At 35.4% G+C, this 27486-nt stretch overlaps 1 protein-coding gene across 5 annotated transcripts in view; it reads right to left on the bottom strand.

The window, feature by feature from the left end:
* The window catches only part of HACE1 (HECT domain and ankyrin repeat containing E3 ubiquitin protein ligase 1), a 93527-nt gene that overhangs the window by 17286 nt on the left and 48755 nt on the right, over positions 1-27486 (bottom strand). For all 5 annotated transcript variants that reach the window (XM_053664830.1, XM_037158999.2, XM_053664831.1 and 2 more), the window contains 8 exons: positions 20178-20512; positions 19002-19070; positions 18690-18777; positions 13842-13953; positions 13648-13745; positions 13369-13456; positions 9168-9317; positions 8449-8645 (listed from right to left, as the gene is read on the bottom strand). In XM_053664830.1, the coding sequence (XP_053520805.1) occupies positions 8449-8645; positions 9168-9317; positions 13369-13456; positions 13648-13745; positions 13842-13953; positions 18690-18777; positions 19002-19070; positions 20178-20512 (1137 nt within the window). The remainder of the gene's footprint in view (positions 1-8448; positions 8646-9167; positions 9318-13368; positions 13457-13647; positions 13746-13841; positions 13954-18689; positions 18778-19001; positions 19071-20177; positions 20513-27486) is intronic.

Genomic DNA, 27486 nt, shown 5'->3' with positions numbered 1-27486 from the left:
CCATGTGGCTCCTTGTACAAGTGGGCACAGGGAAAGCTGCTCTCCCTGTCATTTAATCTATTCCTATCCCCAAACTCTACCATCCAAAGGCTTTTCTCCACCGTATAGGAGTTAATCAGTTACTACAAGTTACATACAGGTTAGTTACTAGACAGGACAGAAATGGGTGCCAAACAATCAAATGGAAACATAAAGCTAAAATTCCAGGCCCAATTAAGAAATAATATATAATAACCCACTTCTAAGTGATAACCAGCAGTGATTTCCACATTACTACATGATTATACTGATATTTATATCTGCTCTAACGGAAACTGCTTCCTCAACATTACAATTTCTTTTGCCCCATTCATCCATTAATTATATGTTTAAGGTGCTATATGAGATACTATGTTTCCTTAGCAAAAATAGCTTTTTCTCAAGAGGTTTTGCTTTTACAATCTTAAAGCACTATTCAATATCATAGCTCAAGACCTTAATAAATCATGAAGTATGAAAGTAAAAGATTTTATTTATTTTTTTTGCTCGCTCTTCTTATTTTTATTTCTTTTTTTTAAATTAATTTATTTTTTTAAATTGATTATGCTGTTACAGTTGTTCTATTCCCCCTCTTCATTCCCCTCCACCCTGCCCCCCCAACCCCACCATTACCCCCCTTTAGTTTATGTCCATGTGTCTCAAGTCCTTTAGGTTCTATATTTCCCATGCTATTCTTGCCCCCCATCTATTTTCTATCTACTGTCTATGCTACTTATTTTCTGTACCTTCTCCCCCCATCTCCTCCTCCCACTCCCCTGTTGCTAACCCTCCTTGAGATCTTCATTTCTATGTTTCCACTCCTGATCTAGCTGTTCTTTTAGTTTGCTTTCGTTTGGTAGGTGTGGTTGTTAATAACTGTGAGCTTGTTGTTCTTTCACTGTTCATGTTTCTTTAACTTCCTTTTTCTTAGATAAGTCCCTTTAACATTTCATATAATAAGGGCTTGGTGATGATGAACTCCTTGAATTTGGTCTTATCTGAGAAGCGCCTTATCTGTCCTTCCATTCTAAATGAAAGTTTTGCTGGATAGAGCAATCTTGGTTGTAGGTCTTTAGATTTCATGATTTGGAATATTTCTTTCCAGCCCCTTCTTGCCTGTAAGGTCTCTTTTGAGAAATCTGCTGACAGTATGATGGGGACTCCTTTGTAGGTGATTGTCCCCTTAGCTCTTGCTGCTTCTAGGATTCTCTCCTTCATTTTAATTTTGGCTAATGTAATTATGATATGCCTTGGTGTGTTTCTTCTTGAGTCCAACTTTTTTGGTACTCTCTGGGCCTCTTGGATTTCTTGGAAGTCTATTTCCTTTGCCAGATTGGGGAAATTTTCTTTTATTATTTGTTCAAATAGTTTTTCCATTGGTGGTTGTGTCTTTCCCCCTTCTGGTACCCCTATAATTAGGATATTGGAGCGTTTAAAGATGTCCTAGAGGTTCCTAAGACTCTCCTCATTTCTTTGAATTCTTGCTCCTTGACTCTTTTCTGTTTGGCCATTATTTGCTTTCTTCTGGTCCACTCCATTGATTTGAGTCCCAGTTTCCTTTTCATCTCTATGGGTTTCCTGTGGAATTCCATTCATTTCCCTTAATTTAGCCTTCATATGTTTCTCTAATTTGTGGCTATAATCAACCAGATCTGTGAGGAAGCTGATGACCAGTGTTTTAAACTGTGCGTCTGAGAGTTTTGCTATTTCTTCGTCGCTTAGATTTATCTCTGGGGCTTTGAGGTCTTCCTGCGACATTTTTGGTCTGTTCTGGCCCTTTAAATGTGAGAAACTGCGCCTTGGAGTCCCAGGTCGCTGGGTTGTGACGCTGTATGTGGGGGCGTGGTCAGAGCGGGGAAATGGCGGCCGGTCCAACCGCCCACTCCCTCGCTGGCGCGCAATTAGGCAACCGCAGTCAACTCGCTGCACCGCCTCCCCACTGTCTCCTCTGCAGTCGCTCACCCAGTGGGTTGCTCGGTCGCTCACTAGGTCCAATCCTGGGTTTGGAACCCGAGCGTCTGGATTCGCGCGGCTGGATTCCGCGCCCGGTCCGACCGAGCCCTCCCTTGCAGCTCCTCACCAGACGCCAGTTTCGCCCCTTACTGGTCGGGCTGAAGAATTTGTTGTTAGCGGACTTCCGAAAAGTTCAGTTTTCCGTGTTCTGGTTGTGTTTTCTGATGCTACTATTTAGTTGTCCCTAAACTTGGTTGTGTGAGGAGGCACGGCACATCCACCTAAACCTCCATCTTGGCGGAAGTCTTCGAAAGTAAAAGATTTTAAATTGAAGTACGCTTATTTTAATTTGCCATTGTAGTCTATTTATTAGACTAGTACACATTCTTTTTTTATCAGTTAATTACTTTTTAGTCTACATTTGGTTTTCAGAAATTAACTTTCACAAGTATACTAATGTTTGCTCGCATGTTCCCTTCTCTTCCATCGAACATTGTTTTCCGCATTTATTTCTGTAACTCTGGTTCACAGTTATTGGATATCAGTTAGTAAAAATCAACTCCCTCAGATACCAGTCTCCATATTAAGTTAATTTAAATGTGAATGGATCTTGGTTTAAATTATTTCTCAGTAAAGCAATAAAATCCTAGCCATCATAAATAGCCCTGAAGAGTAGTAAAATAAGAGCTTTCCAGGTAGTGAAAAATAACTGTTTAACAGTTAAAATCTACAGAAAACAGAAAAAAATCTAAGTCCAAAAGCTTCTAAAATATGCTGCTCTGCTTCCTTACACAGCACATCCTCAAACAGAAAAACACGCATGAATGCTTTCTTGATGACACTGTATAATCAGTACTATGAAAGGCCACTATTGTCATGCACTAACACTCTGACGGTTCACACAGTGCTATGGAAACACACTGGCTACATTCCCTCCACTTCCACTTCTGCTTTCACAGGCAGCCAGGGTCTCACCTCCATCCACACTGAGGCCCTGCAATCCACACCAAGAATCTTACATGCCTCAAGGAAACAGTGGACATACAGATGATAATCAGTCCACAAAACACCAGCATAAAGACTGTACAATCAAACATTAAATATGAACCAAACCTAAAGTCTCAGTCTTTTCTAAGGTATTAAGAGATGATATAACTTAAGGGAGGTGGGGCAGTATCTCTCATGCCCCAACAGATGGCATACTTGCTCCCACCTGAGTTTTGTTGTGAATTCTTTGAGGGCATAAAATAATACTAGATGCCATAGACTTAAATTGAAGAATTAACTACATATAAGAATCTGTATATAGTTAGTACTTGTACTGAATAGTTATGTTAACATATGTAAAGCTTTCGACTTGGAAAGCCTCAGTGTGGAGACAAAACAGCAAAAACCCTAGCAACTCTTCTAGCTTAACCTCTGAGCCTCATAACTGATACAACAAAGGTAAGACAGAAAGTAACTGAGAAGGAAAAAGAACATTATGATTAAGGAGATGCAACTTCTGATATTATGCTCCAGTTAAATTACAGGTTTAGTGATAGAAACGCTTTAGTAATTTCCTAGTCTCTTCCGAATGTGTATCATGACTAACATCACTACTCAGAAGGGTTCCTTAAAATTCCAACTGTGTTGTACCTAAATTATGTCTTTTCATGAAGGACGGTGGTGATGTTGACACATTTTTTGAAGCTATTTTTCTTCTTTTTCATGCTTTGTAGAAAAATATCTATATAAACCATATTTATAAAAATAATAAACTCTTACAGTGAAAACAAGATGTCCCTTTTCCCTCCTCTAAGTAAACCAATAAACTTGTCTATATTTATAAAACTGTCTAAATTTTTTTTAGCAATTAATAGTCTAAATGGCATTAATTTTGGCATAATTCAGTGAACTGAATATAAATTATTTGGTAATAAAAGCTTCCTTCCTGGATTTATCCACTTGATTATTACTACTCTGTTATGTAAGAATTATCACTGAAAATTTCTCTCCCTAGAACTCAAAAGAATATCAGGTTTCTTTTGTAGTGTTAAGTAGATAAAAGAAAAAGGAGAGACATGTTCTTGCAATATAATATTTTTCAATAATTTTTTCTGGATGAGTATGTTCTTATTTTCAAGGTCACAGATTAGTTACAAATATTGATAGTCTGGTAAAAATCATATTACTTCAGTTTCCTTGAAGAAAATTTAGTTATTGAAAATAATGATTCTTCAGGTTACCATTTCATGGATTTGGTAAAATGCAAAGAAAAGCGTGTTCTCTTTGTAGACAGAAAGATATTAAAGATAATTTAAAATCTAATCTAATAATACACACACTCAATGTGGAGAAGCTCAGACTTGAATTGTTTTACAAGTTTTACAAGTAATGAAAAGATTTCTCACAGTATACTTTTCTGTAGATAAAATAAGGAATCCACCACTATATACACAAACTTGGATTTTGTGCCTCTGTGTGCATCAGATGTGTGTGTATGTAAAACAAATCCAGTGAAAGTAGTAATAAAATGCAAGGTATTAACCATATAAAAATGAAGTGGAGGAAAACATACTAAATATTTATTTGCAACCCTGTTCACATTCTCTGACTTAGTATATGAGAGGCCTATCAGTTACACAATCATACAGACCTTGATTTAAACTGAGGATCCATCACTTACTAATTTTGAGCCCTTAGACAGCTATATAACTACTAAAGAAATACACAGTGTTGCTCCAGTGAGTGTGGCTCAGTTGGTTGGAGCGCAGTCCCATTACTGAATGGTTGTGGGTCAGATCCCCAGTCAGGGAATATGCCTAGGTTGCGGTTCGATCCCCAGTCCGGCGAGTGCAGGAGGCAGCAGGAAGCAGCAGGGTCAGTGTTTCTCTCTCACAACCATGTTTCTCTCCCTCCCTTCCTCTCTCCCTTCCTCTCTCTCTAAAAAGCAATGGAAACATGTCCTCGGGTGAGGGAAAAAAAGAAATATATAGTGTTATAGTTACACACTCAGGCTTGAAATTTATAGTCTGCCTGCGTTCAAATCCTAGCTCCAACATTTATTCATCACGTGATTTGGAGGAAAGCTACTTAAATTCTTTATGCTTCAGTTTCCTGACTTGTGGGAAAAAATATCTACACTTCACATAAAGTACTCTGAACAGTGCCTAACACATTATAAGCACTTAATGAATGTCAGATGCTTTTAATATTAAAGTTGTTTCTACAATCAATAAGTAGAAATAACTATCTCAAAAGGCTGTTATAATAAGTGAAAAATGCACAAAAAATACATCTCAAATACCTGAAATATACACAAAGTACTCAAGAGACAGTAGCTGTTATCATCACCAGAAACCAGACTGATGGTAATGAGACTGATGAAGAGCAGGATGGCAACACCAGCAGTTGTTCTGGGGGCCAGTCCACTTAAGCAGCAGTCACGTTCAAGTTATCCTTTTCACCTTCCCAAACAACTAATTACTAACTTCTATAAATCCTGTATCTTTGAAAGCTATCTCACTTTCTCCATCCCCACTGTCACTGTCTTATAAAATCCACCCCTGCATGCTCCACAGACCAATGCCACAGCGTCCTATCAGTTGACCTGACTCCAGTATTGTCCCATTTCAATCCATCTTCCACACTCCAAGCTGAGTTTGTGTTTTCCTTAAAAAACAAAAATTCAATCATGTTACTCCCCTCTGTGGCATCTGCAATCACCCCAACAGCCTTCAATGATTTTCTAATTTCTAACTGTGAATTAAAGTCTTTCAGATTTGGCTCCTTTCTACCTCCCTCGCCTCATCTTTTTTCCACTCACTCACTTTACAATGTAAGATCCACAAGTCTCTTCTCTCTGTGGCTCCCCAAACACATGCTCGGTCAACCTTGTGACTTCCTGTAAGCACAGAACACTTCCTTCTACCCTTCCTTACTCCTAACTGACCACCAGTGATCTCCTCTGTTCAACTTCCACGCCACCTCCTCCATTCCCTGATATCCTGTCTCATCCCACCCCCATTTTGCCCCTTGCAGCCAGAATGAACTTGAGGATTAGTATTGTAAAAGTGTTGCTAACACTTAAATGCAAGTAGTTTACGCTTCATTTCTAGCTGTTAGCTAGAACTGAAAATTTAATGGGGAAAAAAAGTCACTTTTAACTCCAGATTTCACAGTTCTACAATTTCAGTTTTTCATCAAGAATTTAAAAGCGAAATTAAAAGTGAAAGTAAAACAAAATAAAAATTTAAAAATATTTAAATGTAAATATTTAGCTCCTGGTAATTCAGCCATTTTCAAGAGTGAAATCAAGGCTTTTTTCTCAGATTTTAAAACAAATCATTGACAGATGCAAAATTAAATTTAAAAAAGCAACATACTTCAAATGTGGAACCAATATATTGTCTTCTGCCTTACATCACTTGTGTTTTTTAATGTACTGCTTTTTAAACAAAGGTATTTTCATCTGTTTGGTTTCACTCTATAATTACCAAAGCCTTTCAATAAAACTGAGGAATAAATGCCTCCCCCATGTGGAGATCAGCTTACATAGGCTTTCTCTTACTAACTAGCTTGGCAAGTCATTTAAGCTTCAAAATGCCTATAAATTTTGAAGTTGAACTCCAAACGTGACAATTATCATTTGATACCTATAAAGGTAAGTAGATAAAAGGCGGACCCTAAAGTAACAAAAAAGTTCATGACAAAAATGTATGTTAAAAAAAACTCTAAAAAACATGGTTTGAAAGTTTATTTGTAAATTAAATACTTTAACAATTTTAAAGTACTTAAGTGATAAATTTAAGCTGTTGGTATGTTTCTAAACATTTGAATATTTAACAATCGGGTTGTTTATTAAATGACATTATATGTTTAAGCATCAACAATTAGATATAAAATTAAACTTGGCTCTTACTGGTAATATCAGAAAATGAAGAAGTTCAACTTATTGTGAAAAACATTTTATATCACAAAATTAAAGCTGAGAAGAATTAGCATATTAGTGATTGAGATACTGCTTTTACTTCTATTACTAAAACTAATTATTGAAAAAGACTGACCTATAATCAACCAAGCAATTAGTTAAGATAGTTGAATAAAAATGTATTAAACTTAGAAACTAAAGTTTCAAGCTCTGTAATATTACGAAAGTATTCCAGCCTCAGACTAGAATTAAGATGAAGAGTATGCCTTCAATGTGAGTATATTCTCATTTATTATTTTTCCATATCTCCCTTCTTTCTAATTTCAATAAAAGACTAACTGTAAAAGAATAAAATATTAATTTTTAAAAATCTAAACAAATATCACATCATAGTGGAAAGGAAGCTATCCAGCAGGAGGAACAGGTATAAATATCTATCGTGCAATTGTTAATGGGGCTTTCCCGCTCTCCACTTTGTTACCTAAAGCGTATCTGAGAGGAGTGACGAAGTCACTCATCAGACACAGCGTTCCCAGACAGGAATCATGTTTGAGGTTTCCTCGTGAAAAGCAATCCCTTGTTTATAATAAAGAGTCTATGACTTCATTACCCTTAATTGAGTGTACATCTTCAGTGTAAAATAAAGTAACAAATCACTATAAGGTTGGGCAATCTAAAAATTAGAAGAATTTGAAAATATTTTCATTCACTAGCAAGCTAATACAGATTTTAGAAATTAATTTAAGCACTTTACTATTTTAATTTTTAGAGCACCATAGGCCTCATTATATTAAAGTCAAGTAAGCTCTTCCTCGACATAATTAATTTTGTAAATAGTATGAAGAACATTAGATTTGCGACTAGGAGACCTGGGTTTTGGCCCTTGTTTTAGGCTTCAGTATCCTTATATGTAAAATGAGAGGGTAGAATAAAACATTTCCAAGTATAAATGTGGAAAAACTTGTTCCCGATTTTATGTGCCAAACATAAACTTCATGATTGTTTGTATGTACGGTATCTAAGCTTCAAATAGTAAAATTATGTAGCTTAATCTCGGTCTCCTTTACCCTGTAAAAATCTGAAGTTAAAAGACCATTTTAATTTAAAAAAACTATCTACTAACAAATAATTTGTGTAATGAGCTTTTAGGTTTATGAAGTGCTAGTAAAAATTCTCTATAGGAGGCATTACTATCTCAATTTTACAGACTGGAAAACTGAGGCTCAAAGACGTTAGCTAAAACAATGGCCAATTCTTCTGGCTTAAAAAAATTTGATATTTTACGAAATTGCTAGTCTAAAAATGGTTCCATGAACACTATTTTTAATAGTTAGATGATTCTGAAGCTGTCCTGGAACTATAATCCAACTAAAGGAAAGAAAAAAGGTTTTAATCTTATTAACCATAAGTCTGATATGTGGTGGTTTAGTTGATTTAAATATTTTATCTTTTATAAAATATTACTGAACTCTAACAGTAAAAGCTCTTTTAGTTAGTGCCAGGAGATGTCAGAATATCAGGGTCTAATTACAAACAATGGCTAAGGTAAAAATTCAAATACTTACTTTGTTATTTTGTGTCACCAGAATACTTTCACCCCCAGGCTTCAAAGGCACCTCTTCCATTGCTCCAAATACATCAGTCTCAACAGAAAAAGTTAGTTCTAGACCTAGGTCACTAATATCATTATCCAAAATCCACTGTAAATTTTTGGCATATTCTGGATCAATAGATGCCACATCTTGGTAATTTACAGGGATACCTATAAATGTAAACATACAGCAGTCATATTTTACATGTTTTTGCCTTTCTTTATCTGTTTAATGGTAAAATACTGCCCTCTACAGATATTGTGCAAAACTGCAAAATATAATCAAATTCACAGCATGATTTAAACGGACGCTAATTCCTGAATTTGAAGGTCTGTTAATTTAAGCTTATGTTTCTTCTGTATTTTTACAATGGAATCTTTCTTTGAAATAGCTACTCAGGAAATTATAAACTTCAAATAGTACCAATTCTCTTACTATATTCATATCAAAATGCATTCTTAGCATAAATATACACACACTAAAATTAAAAAAAAACTTTTTGTAGCAAAACAGTAGGTATTTTTTTCTTCCCCTCAGGCCCCCACTTAAATGACTTACATATACAGATCATCTCTAATGATAATAAAAATGATCTTGTCCAAAATGCCATTACTTACGAAATTAGATTTCCCTAAAAACTTTAAGAAAAACATTTTAAGTAAATGTCTGTGGAAATAACCTTAGAGCCATACCAAGAATGTGCTTGTAGAATGATCTTGTGAAGTAAATGTTGACCAGCTGCCTGTGGTTCAGTGCTAATCCCAAGATCTGTCCAGCAAACCGGAAATAGTTCAGGTGATCAGGGTTTACATAGGAATTGCTATTAGGCTGAAAAGTTGTTCCTTATTAAAAGAAATACAAAATAATTTATTTTAAAAAACTTATATGCAGAAGAGAGATCATTTTAATGCATATAAGTTAGTTCATATAAAACTTCAGCAAAACTGAAGCTATGTGTGTATAAACTTCCGCAGGAATGCTCTTTGGGGACTATATGCTCCCAGTAGAACTGGAGGTTGGAACTGGAGGTGCCAAAGATGATCATTAACTCAACTCACATGTGTCACAGCAAGTCTTTGTACAGAGAGAAAATTTTAGAATACGTTTAACTGTTGAATTAGAAGATTTGTCAGTGAGATCCTGGAAATAATATATTAAAAGATCTCTCTCTCTCTCTCTCTCTCTCTCTCTCTCTCTCCCACACACACACACACACACACACATACACACACAGTGCTGTCCTAAGCAGTGTGGGGAAATAGCTACTAGGCTGTGAATTCGAGCACTGTCTCATTCAGGCCCAGAACAGTAGGTATTTACTATTTTTTGTTTCTTACAGAACAGGGCACTACAAGAAAATAACTAAAAATTTTAAATGTACAACTGTTCTTAAGTGACAGACCAAATCAGTGAACTTGATGCCTTTTAACAATGATCAGAAAATCACTGAAGTCCACAAGTCAACCAATTCATCCTCGTGGCAAATAATCAATTAAGTATAATACCACTGAGGTATAAAAGTAAAAATGGCAAAGGCAACAGTTATCAATTACTGTCACAATCTACAGCAATGGAGTAGATGACTCCACTTACATGAAAAAAGTCTGGAAACAGACAGTGGTGATGATTATACAACATTGTAAATGCACTTACTGCCCCTGAATTATAACACTTTAATATGGTTAAAATTGTAAATTTTATCACAATAAAAACATCTCAAAGAACTCTGGCTGGAGTGGCTCAATGGATTGAGTGCCCATCTGAGAAGTGAAAGGTCGCCGGTTCAATTCCCAATCAGGGCACATGCCCAGGTTGCAAGATAAGTCCCCAGTTGGGGGCTTGTGAGAGGCAACCAATTGACATCTCTTACACTGATGTTTCTCTCTCTCTTTCTCCCTTCCCCCTCTCTAAAAATAAACAAAAATCTTTTAAAAAATTAAAAAACCTCAAAGAAATCTAGAGCAATGGAAAAATCTAATATCAAAATCTCAACTTTAAATAACCCTCCCTCCCTACTTCTGTGATAATCACTAACTTCTCTCATCATTCAACAAATATTTATTGAGTTCATGGTACTTACTACTCTTCTAGGCATCTGGGCTAAAAGAAAGAATAACTGATAAATCTAATGAAATTGCATCAAAGAAAAATAAAGGAAAAATAAAAAAGTACTGGAGAGTGAAATGTTTGGTCATATAGTATATACATTTTGACAATAACTCCCTTTATGCTTCGTTGGTCTTTGATTTATGAGAACTGGCACTGGACTAAATTGCCATGACAAATTTACTTAGATATAAGGTACAAATTTGTAAGCTTATGGGTGAATGATTTAAAAGAGCCACATAAAGCTAGTCATTTACCTTTTGAGAACCATTCCCAATCATAATGTAAGACTAGATATTAAAAGTCAAAGCAAAGTCTGTGAGATGAAGAAAAACTTCAAAGATAAACCTACCATAATTTCAAAAAATATGGTATTCTGAGAATAATTACAAATATTTTTTACCTATTAAAAATTAGTGAATGCTTAGGGTAATTGATGAACCAGCAAAGACTTTTGATAACTCGACTTTACGCCCAGGGCTGTGTATAATTCCTTTCCCAAGTACTTTCTGGGAAGCCTGGGTTATTAAAAAGAATAGATACAGAGACATAAAAAAAATAAAACAAATAGGGAAAATATTTAGGAAACAAATAATAGTTTTTAACTTGAAAACTAGTAAAAACAATATAAATTTTATGTTTTAAGTTCAAAGTAAAAGTAACTGTAACACTCCCAGCTATTTTCACCACTTCAGAAAAACTGCATTTCACAGAATAGTAATAATAACATCTAATAGTTATTTCTGCTTTCTATGTGCCAGATACTAGGCCAATCATTTTTTACACTACAGCTAATTGATTCTCACTCACTACATTACAAAACATAGGTCGTCATCATTTCAAATCAGCAAATTAAGGTCTAGAAAAGTTACATTTATTGACCCAAAATCATAGCATAAAGAGGGACAGAGCCATCTTTTACATCAGTGTAACAAAGGCCAAATTCAGCCACTACACTATATTGCTTCTCTAATGTATCTTAATTTAGAGAAATTATTATAGAAGTTAGATCTAGTTAAACAGTTCCCACATTTAGGAATTGTTAATTCTTAAATGTAATTCTCTTCATGTCAACTATACATAAGAACAATTTCAACTAGATCTGGGGTGTCAAACTCATTTTCACCAGGGGCCACATCAGCCTCGAGGTTGCCTTCAAATGGCTGAATGTAATGTTAGGACTGTATAAATGTAAGTACTCCTTAACTAGGGGTAAAGAGCTCGGCACTGCTGCCAGGTAGAAAGAAAGCCCCGGGCCGGATAAAACAAGGTGGAGGGCTGGATTTGGCCCACGGGTCTTGTGTTTGCCACCAGTGATCTAAATTTTAATGCATTAATACTATGACACTAAAGAGAATACTCATATGGCTTACAAGCAGGACAAGTCACAATCCTTATAATCTATGTGCTTCAGTATATGCTGTGGTATAAATGTGTAGCATAAGGAAGTACCTCAGCTAATGATTTCACACCAAATCTGTTTTACAGGTATAAAACTAAATAGACTCAGAATGAAGGCTATAGAGAAAAGAAAGAAATCTAAAATACAATGTTTTAATGCTAAATCTTACACCAAAAATTAGGCCTAACTAACTAAATCCAGTGTCCCATCAATGTTGTCAAGTTCAGCAAATCCATTTCATAGCCAAGAGTTCAAGGTAACAGGGTTTAAGCTGGCAGTCCCATATCCCTAAATAATTTCAAATACACCAGGAGTATCTGAGGAGCCTGTCACATGGGCGAACATCTGCAGCTACCTAGCATCACTGCAGCCCAGTCCTGCCTGCCTCTCTCAGAGTCGTTCTTCTTAGTCAACAGAGGTCTGCTGCTCATTTGGCTGGATGAAATTGGGAACTACCACTAATGAAGCGTTCTATCATTATTTTAAAAATTTAAACAATGGGAAAGAAAACATTTGCAGGAAATAAAAGCAACTGTACACAGCATTTAGAAACTGAAATCCCACCTTCACTTGGATGTCTCTACTAAGTTACAAAACTCTCAACTATAACTCACACCAACGAGGCAGTACTAACCAATTCCATTTAGTCTACAATATAAAATTACAATTGTATAGGTCAACAGCACCATTTCAACAGAGGTTTTCATCTGTATTATATGTCCAAATTAGAGCTTTTAAAAACAATCTAATCTTTATTGTATTTCTTTTCCATTACCATTTAGTACCCTTACACTTCCCTCCCCCCAGCAGTAATAGCTTTTTAGCTGTGAGGTCTTGGTATTTCAAAAAGACTGAAAGCTAAGTTACTATATAAAAAGACTTTAAGATTTGACACCATGATTTCTAGACTGCGTTTTTATGAACAATAAATTTGAGACTTAGAAGCTCAAATAGGGCTAGCAAATTTTAATATTTCCAAATAAGGCTTTACATTATTTTTAAGTCCATCTACTGTCACTATTTCACTAAAGGAAACTTTAATTCAGGAAAAGTAGACTAATGGACAATCCTTAAAGTAAATAAATTTAGTTTTAGTATACAAACGACTAATGAAAAGTTTCTTGGGTACCAGTACTAGTACCTGAGACAAGCATTTGAGAATCAGGTGTTTAAAGGAAAGTCTACTACACTGAGTCAGTGTACAAGTTTCCACTCGTAATTGTGTGAACATAGGCAGACACACTGAATTTCAGTTGTCTCTTCTATCAAATGGGAATACTCCACCTATCTCACAGGGCTACTATGGGAATTAAGAGTAAAACACACTGAAGTAGCATGAAAATGGGACAAGCCACAGAAAAAGTCATCTAGACTGTATGACTTACCGTCAGCTGACTGGGTAAACAATGCATAATCGGGATTGACTATCTCATTAGACAGAATATCAAACCACTCACGCACAACACCTTGACCCTGAGTTCAAGAAAATAAAATTAAGTATCAACAGAAATATATAAAATGGGGACATTTTTGTAAATCATAATTTAAAATCAAATTAAAATCATATTACATTTCTTCCATTATCAATTAAATATTAAATTTTATTCAAGAGCATTTCAACCTCTTGCATGCAGTGATGTTCACAGCACTTATCTCATACCCACCATGCCTTCCTCTCCATGGAACCGCACGGCAATTCCCTGCTTTAGCTTTGCACAGTTTGCTTTTGACACAACTTCACAGCTACTCCTAAAAATAGAATCTAAATATGTAGCCCTGGTTAATTTCACATAATAAAACTTACAATAATGAGTATTTTGTGCCTCACATACACATCCATTTTCTCTGTTACACATACCTCTGTGGACCAGCAGGATATCACTTTCATTCACTGGCCTGTGCACCATGTCCGAATCTGGTTGTCCTGAGTGCAAATGCTCGTAGAACCACTCACAGCGATCTTTAAATGGCTATCCCAACAAATAACAGTACAATGTGAGCAGTATTCCAGTCACCTCTTAAAATTACTAATTAGCATGCTAAATACCCCTTTTGCAAATAATCATCCTCAGACCTTTGTTTATTGTAAGTGGTTCTACATAATGTCCTGCCATTTCAACAACTACTCACAAAAGGGCAGAGCTCAGCCGAGATACTTTTGACTATCTAGGCAGTGTATTTTTTTTAAATTCCCTACATTTTCAATAGAAAAGACTTTATAAATTAGAAGGTTATATCTAAGAACTTAATGTCATGTATGTAATTAAATACATTTACTCTCAATTTCTTTTAAACCCAATGAGGCTTATAAAAATAAAATTTTTTCAGAAAAATTGTCACATGTTCCATTTAATTTTTCATGAAAATAATCTTTTACACCTCAATTTACTTAGTTTTATCCTTTGAATATATGCAGCAACCAAAAAAGAATTTGTAAGCTTCTTCCTTCCTCTTTCCCTTCTTCAACCCTAAAAATTAAAGAATAAGATCTCTTAAGCAGAAAAGTCTCTACCTTTTGTTAATTTGCCAGATATGCAAATGCAGATGATTTGCAATTTCTTATGATTATTCAGAAAGAATTGCTGAATACCCAGCATGTGCCAACACTGCAGGTAAACATCTCAATTCATTTGCTACAAACTGTTTAATACAGTTAAAGAGATGAGACTAGCATTAGAATAATATCATACATATACAATATTAAGTTCTACATAATGAAGTGCAAATTATAGTATATTAGGAATTTAGAGGAATTAAGAATCCTCTCAGAACTTTAGTTTTCCTACCTGTAAAATAGGGAAAATAATTCTAGGGCTAATTTTGAGAATTAAGTGAAATAATGCAAATATAGAGCATAATAATTGCAATAAATTAGCTAATGTTTATTAAAGCACCTATATGCCAGGTACCATTTGAAGCACTTTACATGCATTTTGATATATCCTTACAACATTCTGAGGAAAGAGACTCTTTTTATACCCATTTCACAGAAGAAAAATGTTAACACCAAGGTTAACTTTTTAGAAATACTCAATACCTAGAATGCTCAATAAAAAGGTGTTGCTCTTATCACTCATAACGATGTTAAAATTATTGTGAATACATATTTAAAATGACAAGTAAACATCCTTGTCATTACCAGATATTAAATATTAAACTACTGATATATCCTTTATTTATAAAATGTGGACCAAGAAATAAAAGCAAGTGGCTAAATTTTTAATTCAAATGGAACATTAAAAGGTACAAAATGCTAGTAAAAGCTAATAAGGTATCTGTATGATCAAAACATCCACATACATATACCTACAAAGCCAAAAGGCAGATTTTTATGTGTCAACTTTCTGAGTACCTGCACTTCCATAAAATAATTCACAAAACAGGACTGTTACAGCAATACAAAATGTTTCTCCCTTTAACTAGAGGCTACCTGAAAACCATCAAGAGAACAAGAAGTCAATCCCTTGGAAGATTCCGTTTTTAATTGGTGTTTTTTTTCCTTTGGAACAGCCCCCAAGTTACAAAAAAATTATTTCTTTATTTTTAGAGAGAGGGAAAAGAAGGGAGGGAGAAAGAGAAGGCAATGTGTGGTTGCCTCTCATATGGCCCCCACTGGGGACCTGGCCCGCAACCCAGGCATGTGCCCTGGCTAGGAATCAAACTGGTGACCCTTTGGTTTACAGCCCACACTCAACCCACTCAGCTATACCAACCAGGGTGTGAATTTCTAAATATAGTAGAATACAAAGTATTTCTTTTTCCTGAAGTGAGTGTAAGTTGCCAACAAGTCGTCCAATTATCCCTATACCTTCAGTGTGTATTTCCTACAAATAAGAGAATTCTTCTATATAACCAGAAAACAACCATCAAAGTCAGAAAACTAACATGGACACATTATTATATCTAATCCTTAGACCCAATGCAAGTTTTGCCAGTTCCTTTATAGCACAATGATTCATGAACTGTATTTAGCTGTCTGCCTCATTTTGGTAGCATTCTTCAGTGTATTCTTAATTTTCATAACCTCGATACTTTTAAAGATTGCAGGTCAATGTTTTGTTAGAATGTCCTAGTTGGAGTTAGTCTGATGTTTTCTCATGATTAAATTGAGGGTGTGCATCTTTGGCAAGAATATTAAAGAAGTGATACCATATTCTTTCTCCATGCATCTTATCAGCTGGCACGCCATTACTGTCTACTTTGATCACTGCCAAATGTATCCACTGTAAAGTTCTTTTGTTTCCAAGTCTTTGTAATCAGTAAGTATTCCACAGAGAGATAGTTTGAAATAGTAAATATATAATGCACATCATCAAACTTTCCATTTATTCATTAATTATTTTCAATATAGACTCATAAGTTAATTTCATTTATAATATTTTGTCATTATCATTTATTTTGATGATCAGATTGCTCCAGATGAGGCCAGTGGACTCAATCAAACTGGTTCTGAGTCATTTTTAATATAATATAACTCTTCAAACAACTTTCCTGCACAATAAGAAGGTCCAGGCTCATCTGTACTTTCCCTGACCTAGCCGTACAATTAGCCATTTCTCCAGGGAGTCTGGTTCTTTGAGAATGGTATTTAGAGATCAAGAACTGAGTGCCAAGACTGCTATATCTATCTACATTAAAAAGCAAGTTCACACTGCTATCTGCAATTACAATCCAACAACACATGGTTCATTCTGTTTTCTTCCGTTTTATAAGTCCTTTCTCCAACAATGAGAAACTAAGCTTCTGTAATCTTTATTTATTTGATCAACCTGTATAGAACCAACATCCCATTGCTAGCATGAATGCTTCACTGCATGGATGCCCTTCATCCCACTTGGGTTTTGTCAAACTACTCTGAGCAACTGTCACGACCCTCTGCATGGAACATCCTCCACATGCAACATCCTCCACATGCCACTCCAACTCACACTCTCTGTGCTGAGCCCCTCTTATACAGACACCCTCCTTTCCATGCCCAAGCTCCAAACCCCACAATGGAACAATACAATGCTTGTGGTCACTTCCCTCACCCTGGTCAAAAAGGTATGTATGGTGGAGAGCTGATGCAGATGCTTTTGTACTGAACTTTTTAGGAAGGGAAGGGGAAAAAGGAAGTGAAAAGCAGAGAGAGCAATAAAAAATAGCAAACTACCACTTTCAAAAACTAAGTTTCTTTCACCCATAATCTCATTTGCACTAGAATGAAGCCACAATGTAGGTTAAAAAATGAACTTGAGAACCAGACAGACTTTTAAATTCTGGTTCTCCCACTTAGTAGCTGAATGATGACTTATTTAACCTCTTCAGCTTCAGTAAGAATACCCACCTCACATGATTTCTACGAAAATAAAATAATCCACGTAAAGCATTCAATAAATATAACTTATTATTAGTACGTTCTCTTTTACATTACCACAGTTAATTAAATGTCAAAGGGTACCTATGTACTTGTGTACAGTTTTATAAGATTAGTTCTTAGCTTTCTCTAACTGCTGAAAGAATCAGTGTCCCTAAAGACATTTAAAAGCACATACAGTATTTATCCCATGACTACGATCCAAACCACAGCCTACAGTCTACCCTACACTTCCGACAACGGTTTCCTAAAATTTTGCCAGGATCATGTCATGCTCCTAAAGCAGAGTAAGCAGTGCTCCTGCCACCAGGGCTAACAAAGATTCCTTAATCTGCCAATGAAAGCTTAAGGCACAATGACCCAAATCTGCCTTTCCAGAATTATATCGCATTCTTCACTTACACAAAATTTCTGCTTCAACCACTGTAGTTTTATACACTTTTCCACCTCCATGTCCATATTTTGACTAGAATGTTCATCTTCCCATTTACTCTCATAAAAATTTTGCATGTTTTTCAAGGTCCAGTTTAAAATCTACCTCCTCTTTGAAATTTCCCTTGACTATAGCAACCAGAAACAAGTGCTTTATCCTGTAAACCCCTAAAGAATCACGTAATATTGTAATTACTACCTTATAGGTACATTTATCATCTCCCCTGCTAGACTGAATTAAGATCCGGTTGAAGAAAGGATATATGTCTTCTACCTCTAAAACAACTACCATAAATTGAACATATATGCCAGTCACTACTTAGAACTTACTCTTTACAAGAGTTTTACAAGGTTTATCTCTATTTTACAGAAGGAACCAAAACTCAAGGATGCTGGAATATGCTCAAAGTGACATAGTTGTTAAGTAGAAAGCTTTTCCTAATATGTTTCACGCCGCATAAAATACGTGGAATGAACCCTGGCAGAAGGAAGGTTCCCAGGTCAAAGTTTAGAGGGTTAACAAAGTTTAATCACTGTATTTAGAAAAGGGCTTCTCAAAGTCTTTAACAAGCTACTGATCAACTTTATAAATCTCCAATGGGACATATTTCCCAAGTGTATTTGGGGATAAAATCCTTGTCTCAAGGACCACTCATTCCAGGAGATGTGGCAACATGTTCTGCTGTCTTTGAACAGCCTTTGTACACAGCAGGACATCAAAACACATTTCTCGAAGAAAAAAATTACTCCTCATACTAAAGTTACATGCTAACAGAACTCCATACTCTAAAGCATGAAGTAATTTCACTCTTCTTAGAGCAGGAAGTGTCACGTATAATAATTACTTCACTACGCAGAACTCGAATTTAGAAAGTTTTCCTCAAACAGACCAAAAATAAGATTAAGAGAAATTTCTACCTGTGCTTTTATGATGTGCATGAATCTTGACATCAACTCAGGACATTCAAGGAGGAAATGAAAGTGATCAAATATAATTTTGGGATTTCTAAAAGAAAAATACACTTTGTTTAAATGGACAGGAAGAATTAAGTGGCATTAACTGAAATGCACAGATACTGAAACAGGAGAATACACCTACTATACTTTCACTCGTCATGAAGCATTTTTTTAATAGTTTAACAGAAGTAACATTTTTTTTCTGTTGAGATGAAAACTGTAAGTAAAGAAAAAAGACTGTAAGGGCAGTCCATGAATCTAAGAAAGCCTTACCTGTTAACAAAGCATTTTAAGACTTCATCGTGTTTGCATACAAATTCAATGAAACGGGGTGAAGTCATCCTGTGGAGAGTAAAACAAATCAGAACCATGGACAAAGTTGATGACGTATCAAATCTGAAAACTACATATTGAACTGGACTGGCTTCTAAGCAAAAAAATATTGGGGTTTGGATCATCTTTACAAATTCAAGAAATTAGGCATGCCTAGTCAATTTCTAAGATGAAAAATATATAATTTTCATTAACAGATAATACTGATATGAGCAAGTGACATTTTAAAAAACTTAAAATGTTAAGCATCTCTGGTCTATACATTTCAAATACATAATAAAGTGATCTTTACACAGAGTGGCATTCACCATTCTACACGCTAACAACTTACACAATGCTTAGCAAATGTTCTGAACTAATTTTAGATCAGTACAATGACTATCCAACAAGATCAGAACAGAAGCTGAAAAGTAACAAATTACTATTTGTATTTACTGAAATTACAAAAAAAAGCATTTTTTTATTTATCAGAGAAGAAATAATAAGCATTCAGTGTAAGCCTTGACAGTCAGGTTTTTCTTTTTTATAATGCAAGTGCCTGACTTAAGTTTTGGTTGCCCAGGCTTCCGCTTCAAAGAGGCATACACTTCAAAGATGGCTATCTTTAATAAACACATTGCCAGCCACCCAACTAGATAAGAGCCAGGCCACCTCCCCCCACTGAGGCTCCCTTGTTTTAGAGATCTTGATTGATGTCAATAACTGACCACTTATGCTACTTGTTTTTTTCCCTCTTCCCACATTTTAAAGTCCCACTCTTATGTTTTAAATTCACCAATAAAGGGTGAGCACCAGAAACTGCCCCCCATCTTTGACCCCCCCAAAAAAGCAGAATGGCTGGCCCATACCCACACCGCATGAGCGGCGAGCTGTGTCAGGGGCCATGCTCTCACTCTTGCTCTCTCCCAGCGACCTCGCTGTGTGGCCCCAGGTGTGCCATGTAATTTCCAGACCTTGTAAGTAATAAACCTTTTTTTTTTTTTTCAAAGTTTCCTGATGGTTATTGCTGAAGGGCGCCTTGCAATCATAATAAGAACCACAAGGGCTGGTCTAGCCACAAGATTGGTTATTGATAGGCTGAGACTTGCACACAAAACAAAGCAGAAACCTTCTTACCCTGGAGGCATCTGACAAGAACAGCACATGTAAAAGGCTTGAATGACAGCACTTAGCCGGTTAGCTGTCATAGAAATAACATCCTGACAGTCTGCACTGGCTTCCTGTTTCCCTCCTAGAGCATCTGGTTTAGATTCCCTGGTGCCAGTGGATAGATTTTCATAGCTCCCAGGTCCTGGAGGTTGAAATGGAGGAATGGAAGTACCATCTTGATCTTGGCCTTTTTGTTTTAGTAAAATAGAAGTGATATCCGTTGAGTCCTTTTTGTTTTTCATCAGTTCTGTAGCTATTAAAACTAGCCATTCATCTAATGAGTGCCAAAGCAACTCAAGAGGCTAAGAGAAAAAGAAAAGGTTTTTTTTAAATATCACTTTGAAACTCCAGCCAAATAAATAATAAAAGAGAAAATTTACCCTACATACTTCTATTTTTCCAAGTTAATGTGACAGCAATGACTATAGGTAAATAACAAAAAGATGTGAATGCTATATAAATGACAGTTTCTTCATTTATAATGAAAATTTAATTTGTATTTACGCATTCCTTGAAATAAAAAGGAAAAACTAAAACCTAACAAAAGTGTACGAGCAATTTTATTTTAAACATTTTCAAATAATTCGTTTCTAAACCATTTATTACACACATATATAAAATCCCCTTAACCTTTACAGTAAATTATGTAAATAATTTCCAATTGTAAGTCTTTTTTCAATTAAAAAAATGAGAATTATTAGGGTTTTCCTAAACAGCCTAATAAACAGCTTAGTTTACTGTGTTCTTTTCTTTACATCTAATTCCTAAAATTTTGAAAATTTATGACAAGAAATTTTAAATTATGATACATTTATATATACATACACATATACACACAGATATACATATATATATATATATACACATGCTCACCAACACACACACACACAATCCATCTCTATTAAATAATAACTATGAAATACTGACTAGCAAATTCTTAATCCAAGTAGAGATCAGATTAACAGCTCAAAAAAGAAATAGATGGGGAGTAATTAAACTTTATATTTCTACAGTATATAAAATACTTCTTTTGACAGGAATAAAATGTCTTTGGTAAATTAACAGCAAGTAAGATTTTATTTTTTAAATATTATGTGATCTCCAATGCTATAACAGCATAAGTACTGGAGAAAATGAAACATATACATCATCTCTAACAATGAGAAGCTTTTAACACAAGCAGAAATATAAATGCCCAACTACTATTAAATGATCTGCTACTGGGAATCTAATGTGCAGCAGCATGACTCTAGTTATCAATACTATGTCATATAATTGAAAGTTGCTATGACAGTATAGCTTTAATGTTCTTACCATAACAATAACAAAATAGTAATTATGTGGGGTGAAGGATGCACTAACTAACCGTATTGTAGTAAACATTTTGCAATATACACATGTATCAAATTAACATACTTTTGTCTTAAACTTATACAATATTTATGTCAATTAAAAAAGAACCCACTAGAACATTTTTATTTCCCAAATAAAAGTCAACAACTGGCAAGGGGTAATGGTTAAATGGCCCTTCATTCCTACACAATTTTAAATGTTCCCATTGAGAATGATTAACTTTCTGCAAATGAATATAAAAGTCCACCTTACTTTTTAATTCTTATATGATCACAGAATACTACAAACCAGATCATGTACTTTGGAAAGACCGACCCTTACATTACTTCAACTAGAAGAAATAATCTTAAAGACTGCTAGGGGAAGAGATTTTGCAGCCATATTTGGATCCTTAGAAAGTGTTTAAACAACCTATTTTGCCAGAAAATTTGTTCCAATTATCTAACAAATCCCTCTGCTACATCTTCATCCCTTCTTCTAGTGTCTACAACATTCTCTTTTTGCAAATATTTGACTTAATAAATTTACAAACAATTAAATCACCCCTAAGTGTTCACTTAAAACACTGAACTAAAAAGCAGAAAACAAAACAAAATGAAAACCCCACGACTGTCACCAAAAACCTAATTAATGCACTCATTCAACAAATGTTTAATTAGCACACACTAGGTAAACAGGTAAGCGAAGTAAGAAACTAATTCTACCTCCTTTGAGGTTGAAATTAGTGCCCCTCTGCCACAAGATGGTTTTTTCCATGATTAGGCAGAGAGCAGTTTGAAGATTCGGGGTTCCTGAGGTGCTTAAAGGAGGGGGTAAAACAACTAGCTACTATGAACACTGAGATGATACCTTCACTGAAAATGTGTTAATTCTAATCACGAGTCAAGTTCGAGCCAACAGTTGCACTTCATGAGCAAAACATTAAACTTGCTGTAAAAGATCAAAAAGAATTTTTTATATCAGCAAAACTATTCAGCTTTACATCAGAAAATCAACTTCCAAAATAGAAAGAACAGGTGGTAGTGATGTGATCCTGCTTGAAACTAAGGAAAAAAGGAATAACTGGTCTCCAAATGAGAAGGGCTAAAACTGAGAAAATCAGCACACTGGATGGAGATGAGCCTAAGGCAGGAACTGACACCTGCTCCTCCTGCAGACTAGAGCACTGAACATGAACCTGTAACAATCCTGTTTCCAAAAACTGACAATGTGCAAAACTGAAAGGCAAATTTTGAATAATCCAGAAACATCTAAAAATGAACTAGCCCTGACTGGTGTGGCTTAGTGGATTGAGTGCTGGCCTGTGAACCAAAGGGTCACCAGTTCGATTCCCAGTCTAGAGCACATGCCTGGGTTGCAGGCCAGGTCCCCAGTAGTGGGTGTGCAAGAGACAACTACACAGTTATGTTTTTATCCCTTTCTTTCTCCCTTTCTTCTTCTTTGTCTAAAAAAAAAACCAGAAAATAAAAATAAACTAGAAAGTTTTCAATAAAGGAACACAGCACAGATTTAAAAGAAAATGAGCCAAAAAAAAGAGAAGTGGTAAGTCATCCTTTCTTGGGCCCTTAGGCATCCCTTAGGCCCTTCTTTTCTCTCTTTCCCACCTTTTTTCCTTCACTCACACATGCAGTAAAACAAAATCCCAACCTTGAGGTATTTTTACCTAGAAAATTGTCCCTTTGAAGATCTATTCAGAAAATTCATTCCTCAACAACCAAAAAAATACTGTGAAAATAATTTCTAATTGTGGTAGCAGCCACGGGCAAAAAAAGAGTATAATAAATCTTTTTTTAAAATATTTTATTTATTTCTCTTTAGAGGGAAAGGGAAGGAGAGAGGGAGAGAAACATCAATGTATGGTTGCCTTTCGTGCGTCCCCTGCTGGGAATTGGCCTGCAGGGAACTGGCCTGCAACCCAGGAATGTGCCCTGACCGGGAATCGAACCGCGATTGTCTGGTTCGCAGGCCCGTGCTCAATCCACTGAGCTACACTGGCCAGGGCCTAAGAGTATAATAAATCTTAAAAAATAAAAATAAATCATTACAAACCATGTCTATGATACTTTCTATATGAGAAATAATAATGAAATTATTAGATAAGACACAGAGCACTGTACATATCAACTGCTACTGAAAAAAATGAGTCAGTGATGACGGCAAACATGAGCTGACTTCTTAGCACTGTGAAAATACTGCTTCATTTCCTATTATTTAGTGATTTCACCACAGAATTACATTCTACCTATAGCAACAATGATGACAATCACAGATGATTTTCAGAACATTTCAACCTATTTCAAAGTTGTAATATATAATCCCAAACTTGTTGAAAACTTAAGTTTTTCAAGATCTATGTGCCAAAGTGAGGTACAAATTTGATGAGAAAGCATTACAAACTTAAGTTCATTAATAGTATCTTGAAATCCTGTTTGACTATTCTCAACTTGATTATGTCAAATGCCACAACTGAAAACATAAGATTTTATAGTTAAAAGTTTCTCAGTCTTTCTTGGCTTCCAAATTTTCCCAATTATACGTCTATAAAACTGTTAATAGTCATAGCTCACTATTCATAAAAGCAGCATGTCGAGATTCAGGAAGCCTAAACTGTCTCTCCCCTGCTCACCCTACTCTGAAACCTGAACTACCTCTGCCTCCTTCAGGTGCTCTGAAGTTCTCAAGGCCCTCGATAAAAATTTCTTAACACTGAAAAAAGGCTAGGTGTTCAGACTGATTAATTTAAAGAACTTCTAAGATAAACAAAAACACTAATAACAGGATGTTAGATCATTTCACCTACTAAAAACACATGGCCTATAAACCTACTCATATTAATGGAAAACCCATTAGTTAATCTTAAGAGAGTGACATGCTGGAGTACCTACTTAATGAAATTAAAAGTGAAAAATTGATCACTACCTTGAACAAAGTGTGGTAAAAATTAAAACAATATTTCCAATCTAACATCACTGTAACTCAGCAATATGTCTAATATTTTCACAACTGTGATCGTCCCACAATGAACAGAAGACCTCATGTACATATATGACAATGTAATTTCTATTTTTATCCTGTAAGTGGGAGGGCAGATCATTTTGCCATCCTTTAAACAGTCTGCACTTAATTCATAAAATTAGATAGGAAGAGACTAACAAATCCCTTAAGAACAAAACTACTGTTTTAAAAAATTAGCTGAGTTTTTTAATAAAAATGTTTTAAAGTGACATCAAAATTTAAGAGAAAATAAGTGCTGAGAGGCAAAAGCAGTTGTCAATAACACAGAAAAATAATGCCTTAAAAATAAATAAAAATACTAACAAGTGAAATAAAATAAAATTATATATATATGTGTGTGTGTATATATATATATATATATATATATATATTGATAATGTGACAATCAAAACACAGAGTCTGAATCCCATAAAAGAAAACCTAAAAGTAAAACAGTGATATCTTTTTCTACTCAGTCACATCTGTACTGACTGGGTAGATAGGAAACTAACATAAGCATTAAATGGATATAGAGAAGCTACTTAGCACATATTTATTTTCTGACATCACTAGTAAAGAGGTGGCACATTCAAATTTTAACAAAACAAAAAATCAGACTACAGTGAATATAAATAATGCAGACCACATCTATATCTGATTTGATTTTCCTATTCATCATTATAAATGAGTAGAAAGGATGAATAGAAAAATAAAATAAGGGGTAGATGGAGTAACTAACAGAAGGAGCCACACCGGAACATGTTAAGAACAACTGTGTGTAATGTGAATGTTTGAGCAATAAAACTCATTTAAAACAGCACAGAAAAAACAATGGATCAATAATTTAGATCTGAAGTTTACATAGACCACAAGTTATCATTCCTAACTAATGCTCAAGGAAATGGTGTGTGAAAAGCCAAAATTTGAAATACAAGAAGATGCATATCTTCCTTCTTCCAGGAGATGGCACAATAGGGGAAGAGAAAAGAAGGGAGAAAAAAAAGTGAGAAGTCTTTTCTACATTGATGAGAGACAGAGAGAGAAACTCAAACAGATGCAGAAATTCTCATACATACCTTCCAAAAGTATATCATACCTATTCCAAGCATAAAGAATCTACTAGTGTTGAAATGCTTATGAACCATTTATTTGTTAAGTGTCTGCCAAAAATTTTCCATGTAAGAATCATTTAACATAGCTCAATTTAACTTTAAATTTTTATAGACAGTAAAGTTGTCAATCATAATTAGTTTAGGAGGAAGTGGCAAATAAAAGCAATTATATCACTTTTTGGATATTAATATGTACATATTAATTAATATGTATTAATACTCAAAAGACTATTTAGAGAAATGTCTTCATGAACCCAAAGCAAATTTTATACTATAAAAAAATTTTTCATTACCATTAAAAAATAACATGGAAAAAATTATTAAATTACACGTTTGTCCCAAATCTGAGTTATCTGAAAATATAATGCTATAAAAAAGCATTAGTAATGGCAATTACAGCCACATCCATTTTGTTTACGTTATAAAATTATAATTTAGCATGAGGTAGCAACCCTGCCTTGGGTTTTACATGGAATTATTCCAAGGATTCCATCCACAAATATGCTTGTATAAGAGAATCAAAATACACATTTCAATGATTTTTCCTTGAAGTGATGCCAGGAGTTAACTGTTAGTAAACCCATTAACTGAATCTTAGTTTTAAGAATATATACATGTTCAGTTAAAATAATGGGTTCAGTTAAACCCATTAACTGAACCTTATTTTAAGAACATATACATGGAGAGACTTCCGGCCAAGATGGGGGAGTAGGTAAAAACACTGTGCCTTCTTGCACAACCAAAATTAAGGACAACAGAAATTTAGAAACAAAAACACAACCAGAACAGACAGAAAACTGAACTGTACGGAAGTCCAACAACCATTCATCTAGACCAGTAAGGGGCGGAGTTCATGGCCATCGGAGAGGGGTCCCAGCAGGAAAAGGCAGTGGCTGCCAGACCTGGGAGCGAAGGTGGCATGGGGCTAGCAGACTCCAGGCACCAGAAGGAAACAAGCAGAGTGTGCAAGGCGGTTGGCTGACCACTGACACACATTCACGCACAGATAAACTGGGCAAAAATTGGCAGCGAGACAGACCGCACAACCCAGGGCCCCAGAGACAGGAAATAAAGCCTAAAAGCACTGACTGAAAAGGTGCCAAGAGAGACTCCCAGCCTCACAGGAGAGTTCGTTGGAGAGACCCACAGGGTCCTAGGACGTACACAAGCCCACCCACCCAGGAACCAGCATCAGAAGGGCCCAGTTTGCTTGTAGAAAGTAGCAGAGCAAACCAAAACCTGAGAGAGAGAGCAGAAAGAACGGAATGAGCACTGTCGTTCCCTTTCTGACCCTGCCCCCACATACAGCGTCACAACCCAGCCACTGGGTTGACCTGTCCTGGTGAACAGCTAAGGTTCCGCCCATCATATTAACAGGTGCAACCTGACCAAAAAATTATAGCTCAAGCAGAAGAACAAATCAAAACCCCAGAGGCAATACTTTTAAACGACCAAAAGATAGCCAACCTATCAGATGCACAGTTCAAAACACTGATGATCAGGATGCTCATAGAACCAGTTAATTTTGGTCACAAATTAGGTGAAAAAATGAAGGCTGTACTAAGTAAAATGAAGCAAAATGCACGGGGAACCAGTAACAATGGAAAGAAAACTGGGACTCAAATCAATGGAGTGGACCAAAAGAAAGAAAGAAAGAAACAGAAAAGAATGAAAAAACAAGAATTCAAAAAAATGAGGAGAGGCTTAGGAACCTCCGGGACATCTTTAAACACTCCAACATCTGAATTATAGGGGTACCAGAAGGAGAACAGTTAGAGCAACAAGTGGAAAACTTATTTGCACAAATAATAAAAGAG

This window comes from Artibeus jamaicensis, unplaced genomic scaffold (assembly GCF_021234435.1).
Source record: "Artibeus jamaicensis isolate MK-2021 breed Jamaican fruit bat unplaced genomic scaffold, CSHL_Jam_final contig_387, whole genome shotgun sequence".
NCBI classification, from domain to species: domain Eukaryota; kingdom Metazoa; phylum Chordata; class Mammalia; order Chiroptera; family Phyllostomidae; genus Artibeus; species Artibeus jamaicensis.
This window is presented reverse-complemented; position numbering and strand designations above follow the sequence as displayed.